The following is a 12,769-nucleotide window of genomic DNA, read 5'->3' as shown; positions in this document are numbered from 1 at the left end:
TCTGATGTAAATTCAGACCTTGGGTGTGGAGATTATGAAGAATGAAGGTAGAGAGAAGCTCACCTGATGACAAAGATCCTGAGTTTCCTTGGTGGCGTCTGTTATCGGATTGTACCCTCCGACCACCTGATCCATTGTGTCAAAGTCTGTTGAAGTTAACAGAGAAGTCAACTGTCTACTTTTACGTGTCTCAACTGTGTATCTCATACGGTAAGCATGTATTTATAGAGAGTAATCACGCCCCCCCCCTTCCCCCAGAGAGCTCCACCTGTCAGGTGGTTCTCCTGCATGTTGGGTGGAGCTGTAGGAGGAACCACAACCCTTTTGTTCCTCTTATGAATTCCTTTCCAAATTCAAGTTGAAGATTTTCAACAAAAGATGTAAAATGATGATGCAGCATTAAGAGTGTTGACCTGAACTAAAACATTAACAGTGTCGACTTCTCACATGAATATTTAATCCAAATAAATAATGTCTACGTCTTATGTAGGTGTTCACACAAATGAACAATCAGTTCAGTAAAGTCATGTTTCTAAGGTAACACACACACACACACACACACACACAGACACACACAGAAACACACACAGAAACACACAGACACACACACAGAAACACACACAGAAACACACACACACACACACACACACACACACACACACACACACACACACACACACACACATACACACACACACACACACCCTTTCAGTACAGTCTAATCCTAGCATTGTTGATCACACATTTCAAATTAATTCAACATTGACTTTGACACTATAAATCAAATTGAATTGAATACTGGAGCAATTTCAAAGATGGTTGTTCCCATCAGTCATAGGGTCCAGGTTGAAAAAGACTAAACTAACCTTTAAAAATCAGTTATTGTGCAAGTTTTAACAACGATGGGAAAGGGCGTGTTCACTTCTGTCAAAACCACACCTGCTAAAGATTGATAGTGTTCTTGGCAGGAGTTTAAGAACATTGTATTATAATTTTAAAATAAGATCTTAACTTGAACACACACTCACACACACACAAACACACACACACACTTTCAGAACATTCAGTCTAATCCTATCAGCGTTTACCACAATTAATTAACAATGAATAAACTTTCCTGGTATCAGACCTGACGATCCAGAAGATCAACCTTTGGTCTGTTGTTGTTCAGCAGAGTCAAAGCATCAGAATTAATATTTGGGATTTTAATCTGCTGGCTGCATTGACTGTGTGGTCTAGACCTCCTCTATCTGGAAAGGGTCCCAAAATAACTCCTGTTGGGATTTGACATTATCAGAGGTGTCAAGTAACGAAGTACAAATACTTTGTTACCTTACTTAAGTAGAAATTTTGGGTATCTATACTTTACTGGAGTAATTATTTTACAGCATACTTTTTACTTCTACTCCTTACATTTTCACGTAATTATCTGTACTTTCTACTCCCTACATTTTAAAAAAAATAGCCTCGTTACTCATATTTCAGTTCGGCTTGTTTTCATTCCGGCTCGTCATCGTTAAAAAAAAACACACAAAAAAACCCCTATCCAGATCGCTCCATCCGGATAGAGTGAATGTGATTGTGGTTGGATGAGAAGTATAAACATAGTCATTCCGACACCCTATTGGTTTGTACGCAATCCATCAAACCTGCAGAGACCCGGTGCTTTAACGACCGTTATCTACCGGACCGAATAGCAACATGGATTTCGGTGCCTTATTTAGGAGCCGCTTAGATGCCTGCGCTTCTCTCTGATGCTCCTAAAACGGACGTTAGAGGGAACTGAAACATCGCCGCCGCACGGGACGCTAGTTAACACTACAGTTGGCAGCAGCTAACGTTAGCTCACGGTTAGCTAGCAGCTGGAGTAAACACGGTTAAAACGGACAGCTAAACGGTGTAAAGTGTGTCTGTATTTCACTGGAGAGGATTGTAACACCAGACTGTAGCTGCCGTTGTCTGAAAAACACAGAAGAGATGTGTCACCTTTTTCAGCCCTTCTGAGTTTGCAGGTATGATTTTAATATAACATTATTATAGTCATATGATTTTGTCCTAACGTTTTGGGGTTAAGCTGTTCTCCATGGCATTGTTCCCCCTTACATCAGGGGTCTTCAACGTTTTTTAAGCCAAGGATCCCTTTACTTAAAGTGAGATGTAGCAGGGACCCCTTACTACATATTGTATGAAATTAAGTTGCATATTAAACTGGGCCTACAATAACTGTTAGGGCAACCTAAAGCCTTCTTACATACTCTTTTTTCATAAGCTATTAAAATATTAATTGTTGGCATGATTTTATAAATCATATTTTAATGTTACATACTGTATGTGACATACTGTATGTGGCACAGTAAATCTAGGATTAACTGTATCTGTGGGCTGATATCTTAGGGACCTTACCTATAGGCCAGTAAGCCTATCATCAGTGGGAATTTATGTTTGCTAATAATATGTTGGAATTATGTTAAGGCATTTTAATTTTAAAAGACTCAAAGATAATAAAAAGACTCAAAAATTTACAATAATTTGGAGGGCCCCTGCAATGACTTTGAGGACCCCTTGTTGAAGATCTCTGCCTTACATTACTTTTACTTTTATACTTTAAGTAGTTTTGAAACCAGTACTTTTACACTTTTACTTAAGTAAAAAGCTTGAGTTGATACTTCAACTTCTACAAAAGTCTTTTCAAACCCTAGTATCTATACTTCTACTTGAGTAATGAATGTGAATACTTTTGACACCTCTGGACATTATAAATCCAATCCAATCCAATCCACTTTATTTATATAGCACGATTTTAACAAACACAAGGTTTCCAAAGTGCTGCACAAAAGATAAAACAAAATAAATAGATAACACAATAAAAGCAGAGGTACCCAATATAAAATAAATGCAATAAAAAAACAATTTAAATAAAATTAAATAAGTAAACATCAATTAAAATAAGCAAATATGCACATAACATCAACACTCTACCTGGTGTTAAAAGCCAAAGAAAAGAGGTGGGTTTTAAAACTAGACAGAGCAGAGGCCTGTCTAAGGGCCGGGACACATCAGGCCGATTATCGGCCGTGGGACAGTCTGGCGAGGTCAGTGACTCAAATCTGTTCGGTGTGTCCCGTGCCGTCATCAGTCTGGGGGGCTGTCGGCGTTCATTTTGGCCGACCTGACATGTTCGGTCGGCGGCAGGGCCGTCGGGACTCACCCGGAAATGACGAGCGGAATGAGGGGACTAGAGTCTCTCAAAATCTGATGAAAATCTTCTAAACTGACCTTTGTTGATCTGAAATGAAGACAGATTCAGACACTGCATCACAGCCTATTTCTCTCTTCAAATGTTTTCAGAAACACGTTTCGGTGAACTATTTTAGTCCAATATGAGATCGGATTCTGAACGAGCCGCCATGACAGTCCAGGTCTGAATATCCGGAGAAAACAAACCCATATGACCTGTTCTTCCAATCAGCTGCCGGCTTTCATTTCTTGGGCAACATTACAGATTAGCGCCGCCTGCTGTTATGGAGGCGACACGCCTCTCTCCTCTCGTCTTTTGGTCTGTTCTGTGGCACTTTTTGGACCTCGGAGAGGCGACTGATCATATCGACGGGGTCATCTGTCAACGGTCGGCCGTCGGCTATATGTGTCTACACCTTAATGTTCAGAGGCAGTCCGTTCCAAAGTTTTGGAGCTGCAACGGCAAACGCTTGATCTGAGCTTGAGCCGAGCTTTAGGCACCGTCAGGAGCAGCTGGTCAGCTGACCTGAGAGATGGGCTAGGAGTGGGGGTGCAGCAGCTCACAGAGGTACGGTGGGGCAAGGCCATTCAAGGCTTTAAAACAAATACAAGAATTTTACAGTTTTTTCCGATTGCTAAACGACACTGGAGTCACATGTGCAAAACTCAAACTCCAGTCTGCACTACCTACAGTCACCTGAACTAAACAGTTCACATCAGCTGCAAAACAGGCTCAGAGCAGCCAAACACTGAGATAACACACACACACACACACACTGAGATAACACACACTGAGACAACACACACACACACACACACACACACACACACACACACACACACACACACTGAGATAACACACACTGAGATAACACACACTGAGATAACACACAGTGAGATAACACACACTGTCACTCAGAACACACTGAGATAACACACACTGTCACTCAGAACACACTGAGATAACACACACACACACACACACACACACTGAGATAACACACACTGTCACTCAGAACACACTGGGATAACACACACACACACACACACTGAGATAACACACACTGTCATTCAGAACACACTGAGATAACACACACACACACACACACACACTGAGATAACACACACTGTCACTCAGAACACACTGAGATAACACACACACACACACACACTGAGATAACACACACTGTCACTCACCACAGCTTTAATCTGGCTGTCAAATTTGAGATCACAGTCCACTTTTACCCCCAAATTTTTTACAATTGGCTTGCGATACTGAGCCAGAGAACCCAGATCAACTAGAGGAGTGGTCACAGAAGTACCACCAAAGACCATGACTTCTGTCTTTTCTTCATTCAAATTTATAAAATAAATAATAATTATGAATAAATTATAGAGACCTGGAACATAACAACCAGGTAGTAATGCACTGTTTGATATTTTAACATCAAGAAATACAGCAAGTAAAGACAGGATACTAGTTTGATAAAAATCAATTATTGTGCAACTTTTAATAACTGTAAGAAAGGGTGTGTTCACTTGTGTAGAAACCTGCTGAGGACTGATATGTGTTCTTGGCAGGACTTTAAAGGTGCTCTAAGTGATGTTGGCTGATATTACTTCTTGTTGACGTTCAAAGTATTTTCAAACAAAACAAAGACTCACCCTCCCTCCTCTCTATGATTTATGTATAATTATTGTACTATAAATATGATTTATGTGTAATTATTTTACTATGACTGACTCGTAGCTTACGTTTTATTGAACCAAAAACAATATAAAATCCTATAACCGATACTTAGAATATCTGTGATCTAGATTCATGTTTTTATATCTATGAGAAGTGTGTAAATATTTGTAAAAAGAGAAAAGAGAAGTTATTTTATGGAGGTGATGGAATTCAAGTGCCTTTATTTTTACTCGTGAAGCTGTTTTTATGATGTTTAAAGTCTCTGATTTAATAAAATGTTTAACGTGACGTTGTGGTTGTGTGTGTGTGTGTGTGTGTGTGTGTGTGTGTGTGAGTGTGTGTCTGTGTGTGGGAGAATATGAATGTTTTTAGGTTTATTTTTGGGTCTTAACTCTTGTGTTGTCTTTGGGTCAAATATGACCCATTTTCAAAACGTTTCTATATCAGAAATTTTGGGTTTCTTTCTTCTTTCAAAACAACAGTTTTGATGCCTTCCAGTCAGGTTTTCGACCACACCACAGCACTGAGACACCTCTTGTTAAAGTCTTTAATGACATCCACTTAAACACAGATAGTGGCAAAATGTCAGTCTTAGTATTACTTGATCTCAGTGCTGCATTTGATACGGTAGACCATGACATATTACTAGACCGATTGGAAAACTGGGTTGGTCTTTCTGGCTCAGTACCAAAGTGGTTTGAATCCTATTTAAAGAATAGGGACTACTTTGTGTCTATAGGTAATTATACATCTGAGCATACAAATATGACGCATGGAGTTCCCCAAGGCTCAGTTCTGGGGCCTCTTCTGTTCAACATCTACATGCTTCCACTGGCTCAGATTATGGAAAACTACAAAATAAGTTAACACAGTTATGCGGATGATACACAAATTTACATAACCTTATCGCCAGGGAATTATAGCCCAATACAACAATTAAATAAGTGCATTCAACAGATTAATGATTGGATGTGCCAGAACTTTCTTAAATTAAATGAAGAAAAAACGGAGGTGGTTGTTTTTGGAGCAAAAGAGGAACGATTGAAAGTCAGTGCTCAGCTTCAAACGACAATGTTAAAAACAACAGACAAAGCCAGAAATCTTGGTGTAGTCATGGACTCAGACCTGAATTTTAAAATCCACATTAACATAATTAAAAAATCAGCCTATTATCACCTTAAAAATATATCAAGGGTTAAAGGGCTTATGTCTCAGCAGGATCTGGAAAAACTTGTCCATGCTTTTATCTTCAGTAGACTTGACTACTGTAACGGTGTCTTTACAGGTCTCCCTAAAAAATCAATCAGACAGCTGCAGCTGATTCAGAACGCTGCTGCTCGAGTCCTCACTAAAACCAAGAAAGTGGATCACATCAGTCCAGTACTGAAGTCTCTACACTGGCTTCCAGTGCCTCAAAGAATTGATTTCAAAATACTTTTACTGGTTTATAAATCACTAAACGGTTTAGGGCCAAAATACATTTCTGATCTGTTACTACATTATGGGACAGGTCTACTACACTATGACCCACCCAGACCTCTCAGGTGGTCTGGGACAGGTCTACTTGTTGTCCCCAGAGTCAGAACTAAACAGGGGGAAGCAGCGTTCAGTTTTTATGCTCCACATATCTGGAACAAACTCCCAGAAACCTGTAGGTCCGCTGCAACTCTCAGTTCTTTTAAATCTAAGCTAAAGACCTATCTTTTTGATGTTGCTTTTCTTTAAATAATCTATTTTATTAACTTTAATTTCTTATACTGCACTGTAACTTTTATTCTTATACTGCACTATCAATTTTATTCTTGTCTTTTAATGTTTTTAATTTGTTTATTATTGTTTTTTAATTGTTTTCTAACTGCTCTTTAATGTTTTATGTAAAGCACTTTGAATTGCCCTGTTGCTGAAATGTGCTCTATAAATAAAGCTGCCTTGCCTTTCTTGTCTTCCTGCTGATCATGCGCTCCGTGAAGCTTAAGACCTCATTTATTATGAAATATGATCAGATGTTTGAGTGAAAGAAGAAGTAAGTTATGAAGTATTTTGACTAATTAAAATCAGAGGAAGGTTTGTTGATGGATTATTATTATTATATATTATTATACTTCAACAGATTTAGTCAGGATACGGTTATGAAACCATTTTATTATTTTTAATGGCAACAAATAATCACATCTGTGATCTGGGAAGAAAATGGATTCTATAAAATTAAATAAAACACCTAAAATTAATTCATTTAAGAACGGTGTATGGAATCATTTATGTTATTTTTGGGCATTTAGGTTGAAAGAAACCATATTTATATGTACGGAAGTTTAGAAACAACATGAGGCTTAAGGACAGTTCCAGTGTCAGAAAAATTATTCTAGTAAACAATCAATAAGTCACACACTCTGCAGGATAGTGACAGGATATTTATTTGGAGTTAAAGGACATTGTGAGCAAACAGGAAGAATAAATATAAATCATTTTAAAGCTTTGATCTAAGTGCATTATTAATATCGTCATTTCTCAGTGTTAAAACATTCAAAATCAATGTTAAATCATTTCAGAATAAAGAAGCAGAAGATTTTAACATGAGACTGCAGCCTTTACACACACACACACACAGAGAGAAACACAAAACACACACACACACACACACACACACACAGAGAGAAACACAAAAACACACACACACACACACACACACACAGAGAGAAACACAAACACACACACACACACACACACACAGAGAGAAACACAAACACACACACACACACACACACACACACACAGAGAAACACACACACACACACACACACACACACACACACACACACACACACACACACACACACACACACACAGAGAGAAACACAAAACACACACACACACACACACACACACAGAAACACAAACACACACACAAACACACACGCAGAGAAACACACACACACACACACAGAGAAACACAAACACACACAGACACGAAACACAAACACACAGACACACACACACAGACACAAATACACAAACACAAAGACACACACGCACTCACAAACACACACACACAAACACAAACACACACTCTCACACACACAGACACACACACACACACACACACACAGACCTGCCATGGTTCAACTGCGCACACACACACAAACACACACACACACACACACACACACACACACACACACACACACACACACACACTGAGATAACACACACTGTCACTCACCACAGCTTTAATCTGGCTGTCAAATTTGAGATCACAGTCCACTTTTACCCCAAATTTTTACAATTGGCTTGCGATACTGAGCCAGAGAACCCAGATCAACTAGAGGAGTGGTCACAGAAGTACCACCAAAGACCATGACTTCTGTCTTTTCTTCATTCAAATTTATAAAATAAATAATAATTATGAATAAATTATAGAGACCTGGAACATAACAACCAGGTAGTAATGCACTGTTTGATATTTTAACATCAAGAAATACAGCAAGTAAAGACAGGATACTAGTTTGATAAAAATCAATTATTGTGCAACTTTTAATAACTGTAAGAAAGGGTGTGTTCACTTGTGTAGAAACCTGCTGAGGACTGATATGTGTTCTTGGCAGGACTTTAAAGGTGCTCTAAGTGATGTTGGCTGATATTACTTCTTGTTGACGTTCAAAGTATTTTCAAACAAAACAAAGACTCACCCCTCCCTCCTCTCTATGATTTATGTATAATTATTGTACTATAAATATGATTTATGTGTAATTATTTTACTATGACTGACTTGTAGCTTACGTTTTATTGAACCAAAAACAATATAAAATCCTATAACCGATACTTAGAATATCTGTGATCTAGATTCATGTTTTTATATCTATGAGAAGTGTGTAAATATTTGTAAAAAGAGAAAAGAGAAGTTATTTTATGGAGGTGATGGAATTCAAGTGCCTTTATTTTTTACTCGTGAAGCTGTTTTTATGATGTTTAAAGTCTCTGATTTAATAAAATGTTTAACGTGACGTTGTGGTTGTGTGTGTGTGTGTGTGTGTGTGTGTGTATGTGTGTGTGTGTGTGTGGGAGAATATGAATGTTTTTAGGTTTATTTTTGGGTCTTAACTCTTGTGTTGTCTTTGGGTCAAATATGACCCATTTTCAAAACGTTTCTATATCAGAAATTTTGGGTTTCTTTCTTTCTTGTCTTCCTGTTGATCATGTGCGCCGTGAAGCTTAAGATCTCATTTATTATGAAATATGATCAGATGTTTGAGTGAAAGAAGAAGTAAGTTATGAAGTATTTTGACTAATTAAAATCAGAGGAAGGTTTGTTGATGGATTATTATTATTATATATTATTATACTTCAACAGATTTAGTCAGGATACGGTTATGAAACCATTTTATTATTTTTAATGGCAACAAATAATCACATCTGTGGTCTGGGAAGAAGTTGGATTCTATAAAATTAAATAAAACACCTAAAATTAATTCATTTAAGAACGGTGTATGGAATCATTTATGTTATTTTCGGGCATTTAGGTTGAAAGAAACCATATTTATATGTACAGAAGTTTAGAAACAACATGAGGCTTAAGGACAGTTCCAGTGTCAGAAAAATTATTCTAGTAAACAATCAATAAGTCACACACTCTGCAGGATAGTGACAGGATATTTATTTGGAGTTAAAGGACATTGTGAGCAAACAGGAAGAATAAATATAAATCATTTTAAAGCTTTGATCTTAGTGCATTATTAATATCGTCATTTCTCAGTGTTAAAACATTCAAAATCAATGTTAAAACATTTCAGAATAAAGAAGCAGAAGATTTTAACATGAGACTGCAGCCTTTAAGGATTTTACTGGTGAGACTGGTTCTGGGATCAGTTTCTAAGGTTAGAGGGGGCTGTCTTTGGTCTGACGAGCCTTTACATTAGTCAGAGAAACCTTTCCTCCGTTACACGGAAGAGCTCGGAAGATTTCCAGATGAATGTAGTTCGCTCCTCCAACATGAACCTGTAAGAACAAAAGAGGAAAATTAGACGTCTTAACACATGGATTCATGTTGATCTGGTGTTGTTGAGCAGTGAGGGTGTGGTTAACACACACACACACACACACACACTAACACCTGCCATGGTTCAACTTCACACACACACACACACACACACACACACACACACACACACACACACACACACACAAACACACACACAAACAGTCCTGCCATGGTTCAACAGCATGTCACTAATAATTCAACCTGTATATTAAAGACATATCTATTTACCTTGATAAGGAAGTTGGTTCCTGCCACAACTTGACTCTTGTATTTAACTGCTTTGTATTCCACATAATTTGCTCCTGTCTTTTTCTCCACCTGGTGCTTCACCTGTGTATGAAGGAAATAAATCTGATGTAAATTCAGACCTTGGGTGTGGAGATTATGAAGAATGAAGGTAGAGAGAAGCTCACCTGATGACAAAGATCCTGAGTTTCCTTGGTGGCGTCTGTTATCGGATTGTACCCTCCGACCACCTGATCCATTGTGTCAAAGTCTGTTGAAGTTAACAGAGAAGTCAACTGTCTACTTTTACGTGTCTCAACTGTGTATCTCATACGGTAAGCATGTATTTATAGAGAGTAATCACGCCCCCCCCCTCCCCCCCAGAGAGCTCCACCTGTCAGGTGGTTCTCCTGCATGTTGGGTGGAGCTGTAGGAGGAACCACAACCCTTTTGTTCCTCTTATGAATTCCTTTCCAAATTCAAGTTGAAGATTTTCAACAAAAGATGTAAAATGATGATGCAGCATTAAGAGTGTTGACCTGAACTAAAACATTAACAGTGTCGACTTCTCACATGAATATTTAATCCAAATAAATAATGTCTACGTCTTATGTAGGTGTTCACACAAATGAACAATCAGTTCAGTAAAGTCATGTTTCTAAGGTAACACACACACACACACACACACACACACACACACACAGAAACACACACAGAAACACACACACACACACACAGAAACACACACACACACACACACACACACACACACACACACACACACACACACACACACACACACACACACACACACACACACACACCCTTTCAGTACAGTCTAATCCTAGCATTGTTGATCACACATTTCAAATTAATTCAACATTGACTTTGACACTATAAATCAAATTGAATTGAATACTGGAGCAATTTCAAAGATGGTTGTTCCCATCAGTCATAGGGTCCAGGTTGAAAAAGACTAAACTAACCTTTAAAAATCAGTTATTGTGCAAGTTTTAACAACGATGGGAAAGGGCGTGTTCACTTCTGTCAAAACCACACCTGCTAAAGATTGATAGTGTTCTTGGCAGGAGTTTAAGAACATTGTATTATAATTTTAAAATAAGATCTTAACTTGAACACACACTCACACACACACAAAAACACACACACACACTTTCAGAACATTCAGTCTAATCCTATCAGCGTTTACCACAATTAATTAACAATGAATAAACTTTCCTGGTATCAGACCTGACGATCCAGAAGATCAACCTTTGGTCTGTTGTTGTTCAGCAGAGTCAAAGCATCAGAATTAATATTTGGGATTTTAATCTGCTGGCTGCATTGACTGTGTGGTCTAGACCTCCTCTATCTGGAAAGGGTCCCAAAATAACTCCTGTTGGGATTTGACATTATCAGAGGTGTCAAGTAACGAAGTACAAATACTTTGTTACCTTACTTAAGTAGAAATTTTGGGTATCTATACTTTACTGGAGTAATTATTTTACAGCATACTTTTTACTTCTACTCCTTACATTTTCACGTAATTATCTGTACTTTCTACTCCCTACATTTTAAAAATAGCCTCGTTACTCATATTTCAGTTCGGCTTGTTTTCATTCCGGCTCGTCATCGTTAAAAAAAACACACACAAAAAACCCCTATCCAGATCGCTCCATCCGGATAGAGTGAATGTGATTGTGGTTGGATGAGAAGTATAAACATAGTCATTCCGACACCCTATTGGTTTGTACGCAATCCATCAAACCTGCAGAGACCCGGTGCTTTAACGACCGTTATCTACCGGACCGAATAGCAACATGGATTTCGGTGCCTTATTTAGGAGCCGCTTAGATGCCTGCGCTTCTCTCTGATGCTCCTAAAACGGACGTTAGAGGGAACTGAAACATCGCCGCACGGGACGCTAGTTAACACTACAGTTGGCAGCAGCTAACGTTAGCCTACGGTTAGCTAGCAGCTGGAGTAAACACGGTTAAAACGGACAGCTAAACGGTGTAAAGTGTGTCTGTATTTCACTGGAGAGGATTGTAACACCAGACTGTAGCTGCCGTTGTCTGAAAAACACAGAAGAGATGTGTCACCTTTTTCAGCCCTTCTGAGTTTGCAGGTATGATTTTAATATAACATTATTATAGTCATATGATTTTGTCCTAACGTTTTGGGGTTAAGCTGTTCTCCATGGCATTGTTTCCCCCTTACATCAGGGGTCTTCAACGTTTTTTAAGCCAAGGATCCCTTTACTTAAAGTGAGATGTAGCAGGGACCCCTTACTACATATTGTATGAAATTAAGTTGCATATTAAACTGGGCCTACAATAACTGTTAGGGCAACCTAAAGCCTTCTTACATACTCTTTTTTCATAAGCTATTAAAATATTAATTGTTGGCATGATTTTATAAATCATATTTTAATGTTACATACTGTATGTGACATACTGTATGTGGCACAGTAAATCTAGGATTAACTGTATCTGTGGGCTGATATCTTAGGGACCTTACCTATAGGCCAGTAAGCCTATCATCAGTGGGAATTTATGTTTGCTAATAATATGTTGGAATTA

General features: G+C 38.3%; 2 protein-coding genes across 2 annotated transcripts in view; both read right to left on the bottom strand.

The window, feature by feature from the left end:
- Positions 1–179, bottom strand: part of LOC114560863 (leukocyte cysteine proteinase inhibitor 1-like) — a 771-nt gene extending 592 nt beyond the window's left edge. The window contains exon 1 of the mRNA XM_028586521.1: positions 64–179. Coding sequence (XP_028442322.1) covers positions 64–135 — 72 coding nt within the window. The 5' untranslated portion in view covers positions 136–179. The remainder of the gene's footprint in view (positions 1–63) is intronic.
- Positions 180–9,799: 9,620 nt separating this feature from the next.
- LOC114560857 (leukocyte cysteine proteinase inhibitor 1) lies at positions 9,800–10,491 on the bottom strand. The gene is made up of 3 exons (XM_028586514.1): positions 10,376–10,491; positions 10,191–10,292; positions 9,800–9,919 (listed from the first exon to the last, which is right to left on the bottom strand). The coding sequence occupies exons 1-3, from the start codon at positions 10,445–10,447 to the stop codon at positions 9,800–9,802; spliced, it is 294 nt and encodes a 97-aa protein (XP_028442315.1). The 5' UTR covers positions 10,448–10,491.
- Between the last annotated feature and the right edge of the window lie 2,278 nt (positions 10,492–12,769).

This window comes from Perca flavescens, chromosome 8 (genome assembly GCF_004354835.1).
Source record: "Perca flavescens isolate YP-PL-M2 chromosome 8, PFLA_1.0, whole genome shotgun sequence".
NCBI classification, from domain to species: domain Eukaryota; kingdom Metazoa; phylum Chordata; class Actinopteri; order Perciformes; family Percidae; genus Perca; species Perca flavescens.
This window is presented reverse-complemented; position numbering and strand designations above follow the sequence as displayed.